General features: G+C 36.0%; 1 protein-coding gene across 7 annotated transcripts in view; it reads left to right on the top strand.

Annotated features, from left to right (window-relative positions):
• The window catches only part of HELQ (helicase, POLQ like), a 58,694-nt gene that overhangs the window by 16,143 nt on the left and 19,752 nt on the right, over nt 1-22,799 (top strand). For 6 of the 7 annotated variants that reach the window (XR_003568365.1, XM_027853441.1, XM_027853439.1 and 3 more), the window contains exons 5-14: nt 200-272; nt 1,894-1,991; nt 4,634-4,732; nt 5,178-5,323; nt 9,602-9,841; nt 12,037-12,178; nt 12,556-12,660; nt 15,005-15,227; nt 17,245-17,402; nt 19,742-19,840. Coding sequence is in view for 6 of the 7 variants with exons in the window: in XM_027853441.1 (XP_027709242.1) it covers nt 200-272; nt 1,894-1,991; nt 4,634-4,732; nt 5,178-5,323; nt 9,602-9,841; nt 12,037-12,178; nt 12,556-12,660; nt 15,005-15,227; nt 17,245-17,402; nt 19,742-19,840 (1,383 nt within the window). In the remaining variant the exon portion in view is untranslated. The remainder of the gene's footprint in view (nt 1-199; nt 273-1,893; nt 1,992-4,633; nt 4,733-5,177; nt 5,324-9,601; nt 9,842-12,036; nt 12,179-12,555; nt 12,661-15,004; nt 15,228-17,244; nt 17,403-19,741; nt 19,841-22,799) is intronic. The other variant, XM_027853442.1, reaches the window with a different exon arrangement.

The raw sequence follows: 22,799 nt of genomic DNA, 5'->3' as shown, positions 1-22,799 counted from the left end.
CATAGACTTAAAAGAATACAATAACAAGTTCTGAGGAAAGATCCCTAAAGTCTTGTTGTCCCTAAAGGTTCTTAATTTCCCACTGACAATATACATACTAGAGTTTTAAATTAGAGTTATACATTCATTTTATGTAAATACTATAAAAACCATTTTATCAGAAATATATTTAACACTTTTTTTTTTTTTTGCTTCACAGTTGCACATGATTGGTGAAGGAAGCCGAGGAGCTATACTGGAAATTACCCTAGCAAAAATTCTTTATACCAGCAGTAAGTATTTTATGAATTGTGGTTGTTATTTCAATGAATAGAGAATTGCATTAGAAATCAAGACACGCATATAGAAGAATCCCAACCCTGCCACTGACAAGCTGTGTGACAATGGACAAATCACATAACTACTCTGTTTTCCAGTTTACAAAATTCACATTATAGCTGTGCACCACATACATTTGTTGTGAGGATAAATGAGGTAAAACATGTGAAAGTATAGAAAGTAAGCCATTATTTTTTAAGAAATAAACTTTATCTGGCAGTGCGTAAAAAAAAATAATCTTCATCCACGTGTCTGATGCACCTCTCTGTTAGGCAGACTCATCCCTGATTGCACTGCACTTGTGTTTTCTGTTTCTTCATTGCTGACTTTGCCATTCTTCCCTGGCGAGGCATCTCTTGGCTGTCTCTATCAAAGCTTTACCACGGCTGCTGCTCTCTGTTTTCAGCTGTTGTTGCTTTCTTCTCTCTGCCTTGTCTGCTTCTCATAGTCTGTGGCTTCTTCATCTCTTCCTCACTGTCATCAAACCAAATTAGGCATTTATTTCAATTACAGACTTTTGAAAGCAACTCATTGTATTCCTCACATCATGTTATATTTACAGAAGTAAAAAAATAAGTATCTAAAAGACTTAGGAATCTTGACAAGGATTATGGCATGAATGTGAAACTATTAGGGATATGTCCATGTTACAAAACTCTAATAGGAAATCACATTTGAAAATATAACAGCACTTCTTGTTTCACACTTAGTTTTCACACATTCAATAACACACTTGGAAAATTACATAAAACTGGTAATACTTAGATTCCTTTATGTGTTGTGTTCCTTTATCATGGCATTAATGAGTTTTCACAACTTTCAAAATTTGTTATTCTCTAAAGCTGTGTTTGCTGTATATGAAAAATTGCTCATGTTATAGTATCTAACAGACAAAATCAAAGAAAAGTAAAATCGATTTGGGCACTGTTCCTTCCAGAAGGGCATGGCTGAATAGGACCCTTCACAGTATGAAGGGAGATGCCTGGCATCAATGTAGTCCTGCAGGGAGATGTTCTTGACCTATGTGACATCTGTGTTTCACTTGGCCATGGAACTTGATGTCAAAGGACCTTTGTCACTGTGGGCACTCTATGTCACACTCAGTCTTGTCAGTTCATGCTGGGCATGGGCTTGGTTTCGTGGCTGCCTTTGCTCTACATACCGTAACAAGAAAAGACCACCATTAATTAATTTACAAAGCTCTCTGAATCTGTAAATGTAAAACACTGCAAGCCTTTAAGCTCTGTATAAATTTAAGTATTATTAATCTTATTCATTGTAGGTATAAATAATGTATGTTGCAATAACTGGTTTTAATGATGAGCATGGAAGAAGTTAAATTATATTCCATATACTTTGTTTAAAAAGCAGGAAATAGGAATACATTATGCAAAGTTTTTCATCAAAAGGAATATGTTAAAACCTCAATCTAGATGATAGAAATATTCCTACATTTTGTTTCTTTCTTCAGGAATCAGTCATGTGGTAGCACGGCATAGAATAGCTCTTTAAACTCAGTTTGACAATTTTTCTAAACATACTGAATAATGTTTTTTCCCCTCAATTTTTTTTCAGAAACAACTCAAATCATTGGCATGAGTGCAACATTAAATAATGTTGAAGAACTACAAGAATTCCTGAAAGCCGACTATTATACTAGTAAATTTAGGCCAGTACGTGTTTAAGGTTTTCATTTTATTAAACAAGACTATATTCACTTAGAGTTTGGCATATGTTATGATTTGAGTATTGGTAATATAGTAACGTATAAAGGGAAAAGGGAGGCAACAAAGAATTGTCCCATTAGGAGCTGTTCTCCTGTGGTCTTTACTCTGACACTGTCATACATCCTCTCTCATTTCTATTCCAACACCATTGGATTGTAAATTCAATCTTGAACCCTCACCTTGCTTAGGGGTCAGAATTTTCTATTATGATCATCACTGAAAGAATCCCAGGAAGCTCCCTGCCTTTTAAGGTGGCCTTTTGTGAATTGGGTGCTTCCTATTTGAGGGCTCCCAGAAGAGTGGAACTGTCCTAGGGACCCCAACAGGTTCCATCTACCTGTCAATGGAATCACCTTTACTTAATCTGGACGTGCCCATAAACATTTGCAAGTATGATCAGAATGTCTATTGAGGAATCTGCAGGTGGTATCATTTAGTGATGTTTAGAAACTCCACAGTCAGTATAGGATTTTTGTCAAACCCCTAATTATGGAAACCAAAGATGTACTTGTGGAAGAGAGAACACTCATAAGTTCTTATTTTCAGATACTTATATGAAGTACTTTACCAGGAGAATGGAGGGGTGGGGGGAGGTAACATTTCAGTTAAAATGTATGTACTTATTTTTACTCTGCTTTTCATTTTAATTTTTTTTGAGTGGTATTTGGCAGAAAACTGGTGCAGATTATTTAGCTTGTCAGTGTGTGAAGAAAGCAGTATTTTGACATAAGCCTGTATAGTTGTAATGCATTTTCTGAAGTAAATTTAGACTTCATGTGGTTTTGAATTTAATTCTCTTCTAGACTGTCATCTTAAATACATTTGAAGAAATTACACAGACATTTTATTTATTTTTATTTGAAAATAATACTTAGTGCATATACATGGTATCCCAAAAGTCTTATTGCAGTTTTACATTTGAGCAGCTAAAAATAGCACTTGGACTTTTGGGATAGGTTGTATTATTGTCTTTTTTCAAAATTTTCTCTAATATTAGTACCTGAAGGGTAAGAAGCTAGCAATTTTCATTATCTAAACAGGTTCAAAAAATTTTATTCAAAATAAATGGGATTACATTTCCTACAGTATATTATTTTTGTATAAACGTGAGCATTATCAAATTTGGCCATTTTCAGAAAACAGTTCATAATGATCATATTGTTTACTAAAGACATTTTGTCTGTATTTATAAAAGTTTTTTGCCCCCAAACAATCACATTAATTTAAACACATTAAATTAAACACTAAATAGCGTACTAAAATACACACACACACACGAAACAAAATAATCCTAAATTTTGAGGGGAAAACTGAAAAAGTTGCCAGAGCAATCTTCTTAATGATCAGATCTGACCACATCACCACCCTACTCGAATTTCAGTAACTCTGTTACCTTAAATGTAAAATTATTTATTCTGCATTTAAATCCCTTCACAACTGGGCCCATTACAATCTTTTCAGGTTTTTTTTACTTTACGGAACTGTACTATACTATACCTTCACTATGTTATAGTCCAGCCACGTCAGCCTGCTTACTGGTCCTCATACATGAGACTCTGTCTCTGAACTCTGCCTTTCACTGGCTCTTTCCCCATATTGGAGTGCTGTTGCTTCTCGTCTTCACGAAGCTCTAGGCTTCCTGACCTCCTTCAAATCTCAATTCAGATTTGACCTATTGCAAGAGAGCTTTACTGGTTCCCTCCAATGCCAGTACCTTCCCTTTCAGATTACCTGATATTTACATGGTATATATCTTACGTGGACATAGTCATTTATATGTTCTGTTCCTTGTTAGACTGTGAGCTCCTTGAGGACAGGGACAGTGTTTTTGCCTTTCTTTGTTTCCCCAGCCTTAGCATAGCACATGACATATTGCAAGTGTTGAAGAAACGCTTGTTGAATTAAGACTTTTTTTTAAGGATGGAGACAAATGAACTTTTTTATAAGTAGTGGGGAAAGAGATAGTGGTGGATTAGGAGAGGTTGAAGGTAAGAGGAAAAGAATAAGATCGGGGTCCAACTACTAGTAGTAATAGGAACCAAGGCAGCACTTTGGAGTAGTTAACTTGGACGAGGAGAGACTCTGCCTCTTTATCAGAACCTAGAGCATATATCTACTTTCAGAGAGGTGATGAATTCTGAGTACAAATTGAAGTATAATTTTTTTCACTTTCTTTATTTTTCTTGCCTGTTTTTCTGTAATATGATTAACATAGAAATGTTTTACATAATTTCACATGGGTAGTTGATATATTGCTTGCCTTCTCAATGGGTGCAGGAAGGGTTGGAAGGAGAGAATTTGGAACTCAAAATTTTAACAAAATCAATGCTAAAATAAATAAATAATTAATTGAATTTTAAAAAAGAACATGAACCATAGAAAATAATAAGACCTAAGGAGAGGTGAAGTTTGGCATATACACTGTGGATAGTGTGATAACATTAATTAGTGACGAATAAAATGATAGCCATTTACCAGTACACATATGAGATTATATGTTTACATATATGTATATGTGATACATATATACACATACATATATATATGGTTATATGTTATATTAAGTGTCTATACTTTTAAAATTCCAGGTCGAGTTAAAAGAATATCTGAAAATAAATGATACTATCTATGAAGTTGACATCAAAGCAGAGAAAGGCTATACTTTTTCTCGTCTCCTTAAATGCAAGGTAATGTTGATCGTCAGAGATTTAACAGTGGATGTTTATATTGTAAATTGTGAAATTGTGTGTTCTTTAATGCAAATGTTGATACAAAAAAAGTAAACATGTGTCTGTGTGAAAATGTATTGAAGACTGCATTTTATTGTTGGTTTTAAAGAATATTAAAATAGATATTCACTGAATTGGATTTCAGAATTTTTGAAAGGTGGTGTTTTGAAATTAGCATTGGCTTTTTTCTTTAATTTCTCTTGTGAAAAAGTCCATTTAGAAATAGTTTTTAAAAGAATTTAATTGTCAAGTAAATTATAATTTAAGAGAAATGAAGGAATTTGTACACTGTATAGGCATTTTTCTGTTTTATCAGCCTTCAGTTAACACAGATGGAAAAGGTGAAAGAGTATGACAGTGCTGATGTTACTACTAACTAAGGCTGTTTTTTATTCTTTTACAGTATTCTGATAATCTCAAAAAGATGGATCCTGATCATTTAGTTGCTTTGGTGACTGAAGTTATTCCCAATTATTCCTGCTTGGTTTTTTGTCCCACTAAGAAAAACTGTGAAAATGTAGCAGATATGATATGCAAGTTTTTGAATAAGTATGTTAATATTTTTAAAAATATATTTCCCATGTTATTTCTATCTCAGATTATATCATTATTTTTATTTTATGAAAATGCTTGACTTAGGAATGAACGAAGAAGCTTTTGTCAAGCACATTTATTATGTGCCGAACACTGAGGATATAAAATTAAAAGAAAAACAGCCCCTACCCTCAAAGAGCTTGCATTTTAATAGAAATCAACACATATTAACAACTCTAAGTTGGCTCGGAAGGGAATTTTGTTTTGGAAAGTCAGTGTGATGATGGTGAATGGAGCCTCAGAGTGGTGGATTAACATGCCATTTCCAGTAGCAATATCAGAATTATTTCTTTGATTATGGCTTCAGAACTGGACAGGGTAGGGTAGAGTAGAGGGTAAGAGTGCAGCAGTGCTACTGACTAGAAGATGGCCAGGTTGTAAGTGGAAGGCTGGTTGTGGCCACATGAGTATTTGGGCCACGTGAGATACTCTGGTCTGAGAGTGCAGTGGCTGGAGAGAAGATAAATGAGATATAAGGGTTAAATCCTATCTGTACATCCTATATTTCTGCCTTAAGCATCATACTTTATAACTGGAAAAACTTTAATAATTTACTTTTTTATCATCTGCCATAAAAGTCCACTCCAGTGTCTAATTGTAGTATGGAGGTGACCCTGAGTTCTTTCAGTTTTTTTAGGCAGTTGGGGTTAAGTGACTTGCCCAAAGTCACACAGCTAGTAAGTGTCAAGTGTTTGTTCTGAGGCCGGGTTTGAACTCAGGTCCTCCTGACTTCAGGGCTGGTGCTCTATCTACTGCACCAAGTAGCTATCCTCGTGACCCTGAGTTCCTAAAGGTTATGTCAGCTGAGCATGCTTATGGAAGGTTCTAGCAAGCTGGGAAATCTTTTGAGTATGGGCCTAACAAAGCAGTTGTGCCAGTGGATAAACTGTATTTCAGAGGGTGTCCTCACCAGGCAGTGAATAATTTTTTCAGATATTGAAACTAAGATAATGTATTAAGGCATAGAGGAATTCCAAGCTGTGTCATTGAGGAGTGTGCCAGTATCATTGAAATCATGAATATTTGAAGTGCTGAAGTAAGTATTTACACGCTCACGTGAAAGTCACTGAGGGGCACAAAGAACACAAAACTTGGAATTAGGAGTTACTGAAGACTGAAAATAATTAAAATTTATCGTAGCTCACACTATTGAAAATACATCTGTATCCATATATGTTAAGTGATTTTCATGGACATTGTATGTGTGGATATAATATCTATGAAAATGACCGGTCACGTCAGCAAGCATTTATTAAAGGGAGGGGAAGATGTAAGAAGAATGGAAAAGTAGGAGGGAACCACGTTATGAAGTACTTTGAATGCTAAAAAGAATTTTATAGTTGATGCAAACGATGATAGGGCGCCACTGGAATTATTGAGTAGAGGGGTAGTGTAGACCTGCAGTTAGAAAGATCACTTTGACAGCTGACTGGAAGAGGGGCAGGAGTGGGCAGGCTCCTGTCGGGCAGACCCACTCTCAGTCTGCTGCAGTAGCCCAGGCAGAAGTGATGAGGGCTTAAACCAGAAGGTGGCTTAATTGAATAGGATTATAATAATATATTAACATTAGCATGTTATGTTAATGTTATTTGTATGTTGTTGTTATCATAAAGTGACATGGCAGTGTTTGGTGGCTCAGGGAGCATAGTGAGGTAGGAAAAGTAGGAAGGGGTGAGGTTAGAAAGGTATTTAAAGTCAAACAGGAGTTTATATTTGATCCTGGATGTGATAGGGAGGCACTCGAGTTTATTGAAAATGGCCGTGATCAGATATGAATCTGGGGGTTAGGGTCAGAGAAGTGGATCTGAGAATCATCAGCATAGAGATAACAATTGAATCCTTGGGAGCTGATGAGATCACCAAGTGGAGCAGTATGAAGGGGAAAGCAGACAGGGCCCAGGACAGAGCCTTGGGAGTCACTCGTCCCCTTGGAGGAAGATATAGCAAAGGAAACTGAGAAGGAACAGTCCAACAGGTAGGAGAGAACCAGTAGAAGGAAGTGTCGTGAAAACCTAAAGAGTAGAGAAGGTCAAAGAGAAGAGGGTGATCTGATCAGCAGTACCAAATGGTTGCAGAGAGTTGAAGAGGAATGAGGATTGAGAAGAGAACGTTCGATTTGCCAGTTAATGTTGGAGAGAGCAATTTCAGTTGATTCAAGGGGTCAGAAGAGAATCTCAGGGTTGTTTTAAAGCAGTAGGAAAAGAATTGACAGGATGATGTTGAATAGAGATAGAGGGGGTGATCAAGGGTACGATCTGGAAAAAATGGAGGGGATGGGATCAAGTCCCCGTGTAGGAGATGGGTCACTTCTTTGTTAGAGTCTATGGGAAAGAAGAGAATGGGAGAAGAAGATGGCCTAAATCTTTTCACTAAAGTAAGGGGAAAGTGTTCTGCTGAGAGAGGAGAGGAAGGGAAGGTGTGGGGAACTCCATTCAGGAATGATCCGAAGATTTGGAATGGCTTCTCTGGAGAATAATAGAGAATCATTTAGGGAGGAATAAAAGGAGACTTTAATGCCACGAGGTCCCAGTTAAGTTTGTTTAACATGAATTTGTAAAGTACCAGTCAGTATTTTGTGCTTTTTCCTCCAGTTTCGTTCAGCAGTTGTAGAATAGGAGCAGAGGAAGTGGATGATGGGAGTAATCTGGGGCTGAGTATGTCGAGAGAAGAGCAGTGCTAAGAGAAAGGAAAAAGCAGTTGATGAGCAGGGGTAAGGGCAGAGTTGAAATGACAGACCATTGACCTAAAGTTGGAGAAGGTTGAGATTGGTCAGAGTAGAATTAATGTCCTGAGAAATTATAAGGGATGGAGGGAATGGAAGTCTTAATAAGAGTGAACAGGTGTGTAGGAGGGGTGAAGCTTCAGGAGAGGTGAAATTAGGTGATTGTGATCAGATGGAATAATGTCGGTGTTTCTAATTAGGGAAGTGGAACATTTGCAGTTAATGCCAACATCCGGTCCATGACCACCCATATTGGTGGAGTAAAGATATAATAGCACGTAAAGATATGGAGGAGATGGGATATGAGGAAGTTTGAGGGAGCATCTACATGTATATGAAAATCTTCTAGTACAGGAGTTAAGAAAAGAAGATGGTGAGCCAGGTGAACTCCTGCAGAAAGGAAGAAGAAGAAGAATGACCTGGACATTATTGTACTATAGCTACCCTAATTTTGATTGAGTGGACAACTTTCTTAACTCGCATTTCATATAGGGTAAATGGAGCGATGGTCTATTAATCCATGCCATTTAAGTTGAGTGTAACTGTTCATTTTGTCTTTTGAGGTGAACATGTACCTTTCCTATGCCTATGCTTTTTGCCCTTTTGAGTATCATAGTCGCCCATATTGTAAGGTGGCTTCAGCACTTGTCTGCTTCTCTCTTTAAAGGCGACGGTACTCTGTTTTTCATTATGTCATAACTTGTTATTGGGAAAGAGGAGAGAATTTACTATATGCAAATTGTTAAAAATGTACTGATAAGTGTACCTTTATCATGACACTCATTAAGAACATCCTATACCTTCAGATATACATGTGGTTGTAGATGATAAATAGAAGTGTCAGGAAGTGTTGTGTTTTTAGATGTTTGCTTGTGGTGACTGGTGCTCAGGGGCAGTGGCTTTGACATGAAAGAAGAGGAGTTTAGCTTTGTTTTTTGCCTCCTTTTAGGGTAGAGATGTGGGAGGGTAGTATATGTAGTCATCTAGTCTGTATGATTTAGAATATGATTCTAAAATATATGTGTATTCATTTATTTGGGAATGTTTGTGGTAACATCTTAAGCAAAATACTACCACATGAAGATTTAAGATTTGATAAAGTTGTATCAATAATGCCTAAAAAACTACTATCATCATCACAACAAGTCAGATTCTATCCGTCTCACTCCCTGTGTGACCTTGGCCAGATCATGTGACCTTTCTGGTCCTCCCTTTCTTCATCTGTGAAATGAGAGGGTTGGACTACATTGAGATCCTTTTCAACCCTAAGTCTTTGATAGGAACTAGATTTCTAAAAAACAGTTTGCATTTGTCCATCAGTCAGTCAGTAAACATGTAGTAAGTGCCTGCTTTGTGGCAGGCGCTGGGCTGAGTGCCAGAAAGACTGTAAGACCTCATGGTCAGATGGCTAGATCATCATTCAGCTGTTTTCCCTGGCTCTGATGAAAGTGTAGTAAAAGAGATGCCTGGTGAAATCAAAGTTTTACATTTCTAACAGATTTTTTTTGTAGGGACTATCTAAAACACAGGGAAAAAGAAAAATGTGATTTCCTTAAAAACTTGAAGAATGTCAGTAATGGCAGCCTGTGTCCTGTTCTCAAGCGCACCATTCCCTTTGGAGTTGCTTATCACCATAGTGGCCTGACTAATGATGAAAGGAAGATCTTAGAGGAAGCTTATTCCACCGGGGTCCTTTGCCTTCTGACTTGCACTTCGACCTTAGCAGCTGGAGTGAACCTACCAGCACGAAGGTTGGTGAAGTGTTTGTTGACTAGTCTTTTCCAGGCGGTGTCTTTTATATATTTAATATTAAGATACAATAAATTAACGTATCAAAACTTTAAAAGCATTTTCTCAAGTTTTTTTGACTTGATCATTTGTTGAAGTAAACTTAAGATACAATATTTAATTAAAATGAAGGCTCATACTTAAAATGCCCCCCCAGATTTTTAAAAAATCCATTTTATTTATGTTATTTGTTTGTACATTGCCTACATTTCCCACTTAACCTCTTCCTATTACTTTCCCCTACTACTCCTAGAGAGCCATCCTTTATAATTCAGAAATAAAAGGGAAAAAGAAGCTCAGCTAAAGTAACAAACATGGAAAAAAAATCTGACGTTGTATGTAATGTTCCATACCTACATACTCTCACTTCTGCAGAGAAAGACTGAGAGGTATTTTTTGATCCTGCTTGTTTTGAGGAAAGCATGGTCATCATAATTTCAGAGTATTTAGTTTCTGTTCTTTTGTTCAGAGGTGTCAAACTCAGTCTACAAAACTCCCAATTTAAATGTAATTGGGAAATGTTTAAAAAAAAATGCAACATAAATAATGTTAATTTGTGGTTTTCTAAGCCAGTATGCAGGATTATCTGTTTCAGTGGTTTGACACCACTTTTGTTGTTCATTCCATTTTCATTGTTATTGTATACATTGTTTTCCTGATTCTAATTACTTTATATTAGTTTTTTGAAGAATAGTAATATTCCATTACATTTATGTGCTACGTTTATTTAGCCATTCTCCGATCGGTGGATATATTTCCTGTTTCCTGTTCTTTGTTTCCTGTTCTTTGCCACCACAAAAAATACTGTTACAAATATTTTGGTTGTATCTGAGGCCTTTCTTCTTTGTCATTGACCTTTTGGGGGTTATATCTCTTTCAGCGGAATCTCTAGGTCAAAAGATACGGAGATTTTAGTCACATTTTTTTTATAGTTCCAAATTGTTTTCCAGAATGGGTGGATCATTTTATAGTTCCACCAGTAACAAAAGCCTTTTCTTCTACAACCCTGCTAACATTGGCTGTTCCCAAATTTGCCAATTTATTGGATTGGATTTGAGGTGAAACATCAGGGTTATTGATTTGCATTTCTTTTATGCATCAAGAGAAAGAATATGTATAATGCTCTTTTCAAACCTTGAAGTACTGTATGAATGTTGATTATTAGGGCTAAATATAGGGATTTCAGCCTGTCTTTCCATTGACAGAGGAGAGGGAGCTTTTAGTGAAGTAACTCATTCTGTCAGTGCAGGTTGGCACCATGTCTGCAACTTAATAGTCTTAAGAGAGTTGCCTAGGGCACCGAGTGGTTAAATAACTTGTCCAGGGACCCATAGCCACTGTATGTCAGAGGCAGTACTTGAACCCAGGTGTTCCAAAGCTCTGCGTTCAAGTCCCACTTCTGACACTTAACAGCTGTGTGATCTTCTATTCTAGAAACGGTGCTGACCTGCATTAGTAGAGGAAGTCTAGTCATCATTCCCTAGACCTCTGAAATCGCAGGTCCGGTGCCTAAAATTTATTATTAGTGATTTGGAACGTTATTATGTTTATTAATGGTTTACAGTTCTTTTTTGGGGAATAATTTATTCATATTCTTTGACCACTTATTTAAAGGGGAGTGTTTTTTGTTCTTACGTATTTCTGTTAGTTGTCTTTTTATCTTTTATATCGTACCATTATCAGAGATATTTAATATGAAGATTTTCCCCAATCATCTGCTTTCCTTAACTTAGTTTCATTAATTTTGTTCATGTATAAAAAACCTTCTAATTTCATGGAATGAAATGATCTATTTTATTTTTTGTAATAGATTCTCTTCTTTGCTTAAGAATTTAGCCCTACCTTATGCTTTCTAGTGGGGTTGTGTGTGTGTGTGTATGTGTATGTGAGATATTTACTATTTGACTCAAATATCCAGTTTGAATTTTATACAGACTTGTGAGGAATATAAGCATCTTTAAAAAACAAAAAGATTGCTCTACAGTCAGATGTAGTTGCTTTTGTCAGTTTTACTTAATCGATGTTCCTTGTTGCAACTTCATTGGATAACATATTGGAAAGATGGCTAGCATGCAAAAAACAAAAAAGAATAAAACTTAAATATTGCTGCTAATAGCAGGTAAAAATTATATATTAATGCATTTATCTGATTCCATAGAGTTATTTTGAGAGCACCTTATATTGCAACACAATTTTTAAAGAGGAATCAGTATCAACAGATGATTGGCAGAGCTGGTCGAGCCGGAATAGATACTGTTGGTGAAAGTATCCTTATATTACAAGAAAAAGACAAGCACCTGGTAATGTAGACCATTGTCCTTATGTGTAGAAATTTCTTAGGTGTTGAGATCCTGATCCAAAATCTTTTCAAGTTTTTCTATTTTAGAATAATTCAAATTAGTATTTACTAATGTTTTCTTTATATCAAGTGTGATAGATTATTTTTATTTTTATTATTTTTACCTGCTCTATAGGCAGGTTATGAGATTCTATTTTTGAGATTCATAAATATCTAGTTATATTTGATTCCATAAGGTATTTATCAAAAATTCATGAGTATCAAATACTTTTTGCTTTCCTTTAAAAAAAAAAGTAGCACTAGAATTTCTTAGCTAGCACTGTAATTTCTATGATAAAATTAAATGAACACTAAGTGTAATGTAGTTTTATTTTATAGGTACTGGATTTAGTAAACAGTCCTCTGGAGAACTGTTATAGCCATCTTGGGCAAGAAATCACAAAAGGAATCCAAAGTTTGCTCCTGTCATTGATTGGGCTAAAGGTATATATATGAAATTTTTTACCAACTAATTCAAAATTTTGATATGGAAGTCCTTTCCCATTGAGTACTGGTACTTACCCATTTTTTTATTCATTCCTTATTAAACTGTGGAGTTTGAAAATGCAGGAAACTATAGGCAAGTGATTTGATTTTAATTCCCTGGCAGATTTCTAGAATTTGCTATTAAAGTGAAAGAAAACACTTAATAATAATAAGTGATAGACACTTAATAGAAGTCTGTCGATTGGGGAATAGCTAAAGAAATTGTGGTACATGAATATAATAGAATATTACTCCACTGTGAGAAATAATGAAGTTGAAGAATTCAGAGAAGTGTGAGAAGGCTTATCAAATGAAGCAGAGCGAAATTAGAACCAGGGAAACCACTGAGGGCTCGGCAGCAACTGTGTAAATGAAAAGAACAAAAGGCCCCAATTGAATGCTCTGGAATTATAGTGATTAAGCTTGTCTCTGGAGACATCAGACATTGGACCTCCTTCCTCTCTTTGTTGAGATAGGAGACCATGGGCATGGAATATTGCATATTCTGACTGACTTGGTTAATTATTGATTAGTTTTGCTCAACTTTTTTCGTATTTCTTTTTTATTCTTTGTTACAGTAGACTGCTTGCTGGTTAGGGTAGAAGGAAAGAATATATTTGGAAATGAAGGTGATGTAAAAGCAAAAAATATCAATAAATGTCTTTTCAAAAATGTTGTGGAAATATTGTTAACAAAAGGAAGTGTTGATCACAGAGGGATAGTGTGACTTCATCAAGAAGTCATACTATATAAATGTCTTTTAAAAAAAAAATTGCAAGGAGAATTGATACTTTCGAACAAAAGGAAAACCTCATCTAAGAACTGAATATTCTCAAAATTGGAGTGGGCCAGAGAAAAAAAGTGACTCAATAAGAAAACAAGATATATTAAAACAAAAGCAAAAGTTTGGGGAAAAAAAAAACTCAAGAAAATGTAAGAAATATTCTGTCACAAATCTCTGACTAGTATAATAGGATAAGGAAAGATAATTTGAATTATCAGATTATCTGAAAATCCTGACCAAAACAGGTCCACATTGCATATTTCAATAAGTTATAAATAAAAACCCTTCAGAATTCTCAGAACCTGAGGACAGAATGAATTAGAAAGAATTCACTATTCATCTCCTGAAAGAAACACCAAATCTAAACTCCTAGAAACATCATAGCCAAAATCTAGAGATTTTAAGTAAAAGAGAAAAATATTAGAAAACAACCAGAAAAAAAGAGTTAAGTACAAGGAGTCATAGTTAGCATCACACAATACTTGGTGTCTTTCACAGCAAAGGAGGGGAGCGCTTGTAATACAGTGTTATAAAAGGCAAAAGTTAAAGTCTTACAACCAAGGATAACCCAGCCAGCAAAAGTAAGCATACTCCTACAAGGGGACCATAGGCTTTCACAGCACACCTAAGGTCTTAAGAACCCCAGACTCAATCCACCAGTGTCTCATTTCATTCCAGTCTCAAATCTGAACTAAAACTTGGTGGTATATCAGACCAGACCTACAATAGATCTGATTAAGCTCTAAACATTATGAATGTTTAATGGTAGGATTAAGTCTTAGGGAAGGGATTAAATGGTAGAAAGAGGAAGATGGGAATGAGAAGAAGTGTGGGGGTGGGAGGTAGGGTGGAGTTTAAAAGTGGTAAAAATACAACCAATAATTACTTGCATTGCCCATAGTAACAAGTTGCTCATACCTGTTTTGTATGAATGATTTTAAGCACAATTTATCAAAGATAGTTTTATGAAAATAATTAGAACCATTGTGTCAATGAAAAAGTAGAGTAGAATGACCAGAACTGATCATAGCAACTGAAAAGGATTTTGGGTTTTGTTTGATTTTATTTTGTTGCTTTTGGGAGGACAGAGGAGGTTTTGGGAAGTTCCTGGTGTGGAAATTCCCTCCATTAATACACACTGGCACCTAAACTGTAATTAATAATTTTGGAGGGTTGATTAAACAGAAACTGGGTAACTTGTCCATGACCGTACAGCTAGTATGTATTGGAAATAGGACTTGTACCTAGGTCTTTCTGACTCTAAGACCAGCCTTCTTTCTACTAGATCATGATACTTCCCTTTGAAGCTCCCGTTACAAAGTTAATAAGACTAAGCCTGATGAATATTTTCTTCTAACAGGATTTTTCATTTTTCTTTTGTTTTAATATTTTAAAACCTATCTTCATCTGTCTTATGCAAGTTTCTTGTTCAAGTCATACTCATGAATAATGTGTATTCTACCTTTGTATGTTGATGTTGTGATGTTAATTATTCATTTAATTTCCAAACTTTTTCAGATAGCAAGAAACCTTGAAGGTATATATGACTTTATGTGTGGTACATTTTTTGGCATTCAGCAAAAGAGTTTATCTGAAGAAAAAAGCCTTTGGGAAATATCTCAGAAAGCACTGGAAGGCTTAATAGAAAAAGGACTGCTCCAAAGACAAAGTGTTTGTAAGAATGGAGAAGAGTCCCAGTGTGATTTACAGATCACTAAGTTAGGGAAGGCCTCTTTAAAAGGTAAGGAACGTGGATGAAGTGCATTGCTAATTTGCATTTCAAATTTGCTGTGTTAATTTTCTGAGTATTTCCATATTTATGTTAATCTTGCTTACAGGACAAGCTATTCATTTGGTTGTTTTTTTTAACTGTTTGGAATTATTAAAAAGTTGTAATTTTTGAGGAAGTTGAACCTTTTAAATTTTATTGATTTAAAGTTGAATGTTGTATATTTTCAGTTTAAAAGGTTAACTAGTTTGTTTTTATAGTTACTAATATATCTTGAAAATAAAATAAAAATAAATATTTTAAACAGTATAGTGGTTAATGAAAGCCTGTAAAGGGCCTTGTGGGGCTCTTGTATCTGAGTAGAATATTGCAATCCTATTTATCTTATTTCTTTGAGCACTGAGGAAACTGACAGGAATGATTTTCTGTTTACTTCCAGATGGGAGATTATTAGTGGGAAAAAAAATTTCAGACTCATGTGCCTTTTTTAATTTTAATTTTAATTTTTTATTTTTATTATTTTTGTTTTGTTTTGTTTTTGGTTAGGCAGTGGGGTTAAGTGACTTGCCCAGGGTCACACAGCTAGTAAGTGTTATGTGTCTGAGGCCGAATTTGAACTCAAGTCCTGAATCCAGGGCCAGTGTTCTATCCACTGTGCCATCTAGCTGCCCCTGTCTTTTTTTATTTTATTTTTTTTAATATAGTTTATTTTCTCTCCCCTTCATTTCTTGCCTTCCCAAGTGTTCAAAAAGAAAGAAAGGAGGAAAGGAAAAGAAAACCCTTGCAACAGATATGTGTAGTCAAGCAAAGTTTCTTTGCTTTGTCCATGTCCGTGTATTTCTTATTCTGTATTTTGAATCCATCCCCTGTCTGCCAGGACATGGGTAATATGCTTAATCTTTGGTCCTCTGGCATCATGGTTTTTCTTTACATTGATCAGACCTCTAAAGTCTTTTGAAGTTGTTTTTCTTTCTAACATTGCTGTCTTTGTATTAACGTTCTGGTTTGCTCACTTCATTTTGCATCAGTTATTAGTAGCCTTCCCAGTTTCCTCTGAAAATTCCTATTTTAACATTTCTTATGGTGGATTATATTTGTGTACCATAATTTGTTCATTTCTCCAATAGATGGGCAGCCCCTTACTTTCCAGCTCTTCGCTACTACAAAAAGAATTCCTATAAATGATTTTTGTTCTTCTGCTTCTTTTCTGCTCTCTTTCATCCCTATATATAGTAGAATATACTACTATTCTATAGCAGTATAGACCTACTAGTGGTATACCTGGGTTAAAGAATATGTCTAGTTTGGTGGCTTTACTGTTCCAAATTACTTTCAGAATGCCTGGACCAATTCACAGCTCCTCCAGCGATGTGTGAATATGCCTATTTTCTACAGCCCTTCTAACAGTTGCCATTTTCCTTTGTTGTCATTTTTAGTAATCTGATAAATGTGGTACCTCAGTATTGCTTTAATTTTTATTTCTATGTTTATTAGTGGTTTGGAGTATTTGTTTATATGGCTGATGATAGCTTGGATTTCTTCCTTAGAAAACTGCCTGTTCACATCCTTTGATCATTTATCTATTGGGGAATGGCTCTTGTTCTTAGAAATTTGAATCATTTTTTATATGTTTGGGGTATGGTTAGATGCTGATGTAAAGCCAGAGTTCAAATTTCTTTTAAAATATTCGCTTTAAAGCTGTGTTCTGTAGTATTCTAAGGTTAGGGCACTATGATATAGCTCAGGGCATTTCCTAGAATTCAGTCATCAGAGTGGTTCACCATGTTATGAATTGGGGGTATGGGACGTAAAAGGCATTGGTTCCTGCACCTGAAATTTGAAAGAAAAAAAAATCACTCTCATCAGCTTCTACAAAACATGAAAAATTTTAGCTTGCTTAAGTGGATTTATTACTTAGGTGAAACTTAATGATTATATATTTAAACTTGCATAAAAACTTAAAAATTTATAAGAGTTTTCTGTTGAGATCATGAAAAATAAAAAACATTTATAATCTCTTTCTTTTTAGGAACTTTAGACTTGGCTTATTGTGACATTCTGTACAAAGACTTAAAGAAAGGCCTTGAAGGACTTGTGCTTGAAAGCTACCTTCATCTTATCTATCTAACAACTCCATATGATATGGTTTCTCAGTGCAGACCAGATTGGATGATATATCTCAGTCGGGTAAGAGCAAATTAAAAAGGAATTCCATTATTTAAGCTACGCAGAAAATAAAAATCTCTTCTTCATAAAGTATATAGATGATTCTTGTCTGTTTCAATTTAAAGTATTGAATGTTATTTTGAACTCAAATCTTCTGTATTCTAAAGAAATAATTCCATATCTAAAGAAATAATATCTTTAGTACATTTTATTTACACATAAGATATTAATAAAAGACCACAACTGTTGATTTAGAATTTAGCAAAAGCAGAGTTCTTTGAGGATGATAAATGTACAGTTATTCCTCCTGTATTAGATGAAGGCTGCAGGTCTCATAGTATAGTTAGCTTGCTCAACCTCTGGTCTTTCTCCTGCTGACCCAGGCCCGGACAGTGAAGCAGAGCTTGGGAATATGACCCAGGACAGGGTTGCACTGATGATTTGGCACAGCACCCAGCAGGGAGAACAAGGCCCCTCTCAGACTAGATGTAATCCTTTGTTGTGTGGAAGTCTGAGGAGGCAAGGAGAGCCATGCTATACATTGCATTTGACTTGAGTCTATATCTTTGAGCCGTGTCTAACTTAGAGTTCCACACCCTGAAACTTGCATGCCTTATGCTATTAAGAAAAGCCTTTATTTTCTTGGAACTGAATTCTCTCAACCTTCCCACGATCCCAAACTAGCTCATATAGAACGAGCCTAACCCAATGATAAAGTGAATTCAGGAAATGTTATTTGTTACTTGAGATTGAATATTGGCCTAATGCAAGTAACATTAAGACAGCCAAAAGATATAATTTGCTGTATGACAAGATGTAGTGGAATAGCGTAGTTTAATGTATTTTGGCGGTTGACTCTTCTTGGAAAGACTGTATACAAATTGTGATTTAAAAAAATTGAAGATGTGCAGCCCTGGAATCAGGAGAACCTGACTTCAAATCCAGCCTCAGACAGGCCTGGTATTAGGTGGGGAGGGCCTGTTCCATAATGATGTCAGCGTCAGAGGAGAGGCGGAGCTGTGTTGTTCATCCTTCGTTTTCTTTTTTTGTGTGTGTGAGGCAATTGAGATGAAGTGACTTGCCCACAGTCACACAGCTGGGAAATATTATGTGTCTGAGGTCAGATTTGAACTCCGGTCCTCCTGACTCCAAGGCCAGTTCTCTATCCACTGCGCCACCTAGTTGCCCCTATCCTTCGTTTTCTAAGAAGACCATTGACATCACCGGTGATGTCTTGACTTGCTAGTGAATTAGATCTAAATGAGGCAGAGTTGGGCAAAGTCCTCAGCCTCTCTGTCTCTTCCTGAGTCATCAAAGTCCAGTGGCAGGACAAAAGTCAGGACGACTTGCTAAGGCCCAGGATGCAGTGGATGACTTTGGTATCTTCGATGACTGACCAACCTTTGAGCGCTGCACAGTACCTGCTTCAACTCTTTTCATGGCCACTGGAACAAATTGTTCTCATCTACTGCCAGATAAAGTCTTCACATGCTTGGGATAGACATCTCCTTAACTCACCAGTGGATGAGGCCAGTTAGTTACCCTCAGCCTGGTTTAGCCCATGTGCTGAGATGGTTTGTCAGGGTGTGGCCTCTGTGCACGCCACAGCTTCTTGGAGCCACAGGTGAGAGTTGAGTGCCAGATAGACACCACAGGTGGACAAGCAGCCCTGGAAAGGGCTAGTTGAGCCTAGCCCTCCCAGCAAAGGTGCTTGCCCTCCCTGAACACCTTGCTTTTTCGCTCCTTCCTCCTCCCTCTTTCTTTATGAGGTGAAGATTGTTTATGTGGGGTGAGAGAGAGGAGTCGGGGTGACACCTGGGTTCCAAGCCTAAGTGCTGGGCGGATGGTGGTATCCTTTACACTAAAGGGAAGTTGGGAAGAAGGGAAATATGGCTTTAGTTTTGAACATGTTAAGTTTAAGCTTTCTACAAGACAAAATCCAGTTTGAGATGGTCAGTAGACAGTTGGAGACACAAGATTAATGTTATTAATGTTATTTTGTCTTTAGATAGTTCTGACAAAAAGTTTCATTATAATAGTACATAAAAGGGGCAGCTAGGTGGCACAGTGGATAGAGTACCGGCCCTGGAGTCAGGAGGACCCGAGTTCAAATCTGGTCTCAGAAACTTGACACTTACTAGCTGTGTGACCCTGAGCAAGTCACTTAACCCCATTGCCTAGCCCCCCCCAAAAATAATAGTACATAAAATATAGCTATATTCTTAAATAAAGTTTATACCATGCCTTGCAATTCTTTAACATGGTAGACATTATAGAAAAGATAATAATGAAGAATTTATTTTGAGAAAAAAAGACTTCACTGTGATTTTTTTCCATTTATTCCCCTTTTAAAAATATAGTTTAACTACCTTAGTTCAGCAGAACAAAAGGTAGCAGCAATTGTTGGAGTATCTGAAAGCTTTATTACAAAAAAAGCCTCAGGTCAAGCTATTAAAAAGGTAAGCTAATTTTTTAAAAATTCTGACTTTTCCAAAATAAAATGAACATTTCCACGTCCATTGTAGAATGGAAGGAAGAGCTTGTATGTGAAATTATGAATTTATTATATGGAACTCACTCTCATTCTTTTTATGTACCTAATGAAATCAATACATGTCTTTCAGAGCTGTCCTCCCATTAATTTCTTCTGACCTTCCTTCTGCTCTCTTCTCATTTGGGCTGGGTGGGGTGCTACCTGCTAACATGAAACTCTTCATTGAGAAAAAGAAAAGAAAATCAAACCCCTCCAAGAAAATCAATCCCCATATTGGTCATGTCCATAAAAAACATATCTTATTCAGCATCTTGAGTCTGTGCCAGGAGGTGATGCGTACTTCATCATCAGGACTCTAGAATCACAGACACTTACTACATTGGTCAGAATACCCAAGTCTTTCAAAGGTTTTTTTTTTCCTTTATATTGTTATTATTGTATAAATAGTTCTCCCAGTTCTGCTCACTTCATTTGGCGCCATTTTGTATAAATCTTCCCTGGTTTCTCTAAAACCATCCCTTTCATCGTTTTTTACAGCACATGATCCATAATTTGTTCAGGCATTTCTCAGTTGATGGGCATTCCCTTAGGTTCTTGATCTTTGCCACTACAAGAAGAGCCTAATATAAATATTTTTGTACATGTTTTGGGAAAAGGCCTCTTTTCTTCTCTTTGATTTCTTTAAGTGTAGACCTAGAAGTGATCTCTCCAAGTCAAACAATATGTGTAGTTTAGTGGCTTTTGGGTTATAGTTCCAAATTGCTTTCCAGAAAGGCTGTACTAATTCACAAGTCTGTGAACGGTATATGAGTATGCTTCTTTTTCCCTAACCCCGCCAACATTTGTCATTTTCCTTTGTTGTCATCTTTATCAATCCGATAGGTGTGAGATAGATCCTGAGTATTGCTTTAGTTTGCATCTCTCTGTAACTTGGAGCATTTGTTTGTATGGCTAGTAATAGTTCAGATAATTGCCTACTTTTATTCTTTGACCATTTATCAACTGGGGGATGGTTTTTGTTCTTATAATTTTTAATAATTTCTTTATATATCTGGGATATGAGATCTTTTTCAGGGATAACTTGCTGCAAAGATTTCTTTTTCAGCTACCTGTTTTCCTTCTGATTTCAACTGCGTTGGGGTTTTCTTGTGCAAAAGCTTTTTAATTTTATGTAATCAAAATTATTTAATCTCCTGTGATCTTTTCAATGCCTTATTTGGTCATCTATTCTTCCCCTCTCTGTGGTTGTGAAAGCTTTTTCTCTCTTTTCTTATCTAATTTATTTATGTTGGAACCTTTCAATCTAAATTATATACCCATTTGGAACTTTTTTTGGTACATAGTGTGAGTATTTACTCTTTTACAAATATAAGCTATCATATGAGGTGTATAAATGAGCTGTATCTTATTTCTTCCAATATTCACAGAAGTTTTTGTTGAATAGTGAATCTTTACCCTATTAACTAAGGTAGCCTAGTCTTGGATTTATTAAACAATAGGCTACTATGTTCATTTGCTGTATGTTGTGTATCTGATTTGTTCCTCTGATCTAGGTTTCTTCTTTTACCAAATAGTTTTTATTTTGTGCTGCTTGGTCACCTTTCTTCTTTTTTTTTTCCCCCAGTTATTTCTCTTGATATTTCTGGCCTTTATTTCTTCTAGATGTATTTCACTGTCTATAAAGTAAACTTTTGTTGGTTTGATTTATGTGGAACTTCAGTGAATTTAAGCAGTGATTTTATTATATTGGTTCAGCCTAAACATGAACAATTAATATTCCTCCAATTATTTAGGTCTTTATTTCCTTAAAGAATGTTTTCTTCTGGGCTTCTAGGTGGATAGAGCCCTGGGGCTTGAAGTCAGGAAGACCTGAGTTCAAATGTGACTTTAGACACATACTAGCTGTGTGACTTTGGGGTAGGTCACGTAACCTCTGTTTGCCTCAGTTTCCTCCTCTGTAAAATGGGCATAATTATAGCCACTACCTTCTAGAGTTGTTCATTTGTAAAGCACTTAGTACAGTGCCTGGCACATAGTAGATACTATGTAGATGTTAGATGCTTTTGTTGTTATTGTTATAATTAAAATTACTGTTATTAATTGTGGTTTATTTTTTAGAGTTCCTTAAATATAGCATCATATGATATGCAGAAGTGATAATTTTTCTATTTTAGTTTCAAGAGTTATTAAACATCATGATTTCTATTGTTTTTCTAGTGAAAATAGTTATATAATTATTCACAATGGATTGTGAATTTCAGTTAAGATATTACAAGAGGAAATGTAGAATATCCCAGTTCTCCCTTATAAACTCCAGCAAATATCTGAAAAAGACCCCCAAAAGAACAACTATTTTAAAAAAAAGAATCAGAAGAAATCTTTTCCATCAAGCCTAGAAGCGTACAAGAAGACAGAAACCAATGGAGTCGAGCAGGAGTCTCACCAGAGAAGCCAGCATGGCTGGTGACAAATGGCCCTGCATCCACCTAGCCAGTGCTTCAAGCAAAAGACTAGAAGCCATTTCAAGCTCTAAGTCCTAACTGCAGCCTGTCAGAAGAGAAGCTTGGAGAGAACCATTCCCCAGAGATCATTACACAGAGAGACAAGCCCCCAGCCCTGTACACCTTGAAGCACTGGAAACCAGAATGGAAAATAAGCCAGGTGGGCATATGCAGGAAGCTTGAGGCCACTGTGGTCTTTGGCATCTTACTAGGGCAAGTGGAAGCACAACAAAGGGTGGACCGCCAGTCAACAAACATTTATTAAATGCTTACTCTGTGTGAACTCTTGAATACACGTCATACAAGCAGAAAAATATAGTCTGCTCAATACCTGATTTTGAATCAGAAAGGGGGTAGTAGGGCCTTACACTAGTCTTCCCATCTTTTTTTTTTTTTTTTTTTTTTTTTTTTTTTTTTTTGGTG

This window comes from Vombatus ursinus, unplaced genomic scaffold (assembly GCF_900497805.2).
Source record: "Vombatus ursinus unplaced genomic scaffold, bare-nosed wombat genome assembly UNPS02009975.1, whole genome shotgun sequence".
In the NCBI taxonomy this organism is placed as follows: domain Eukaryota; kingdom Metazoa; phylum Chordata; class Mammalia; order Diprotodontia; family Vombatidae; genus Vombatus; species Vombatus ursinus.
This window is presented reverse-complemented; position numbering and strand designations above follow the sequence as displayed.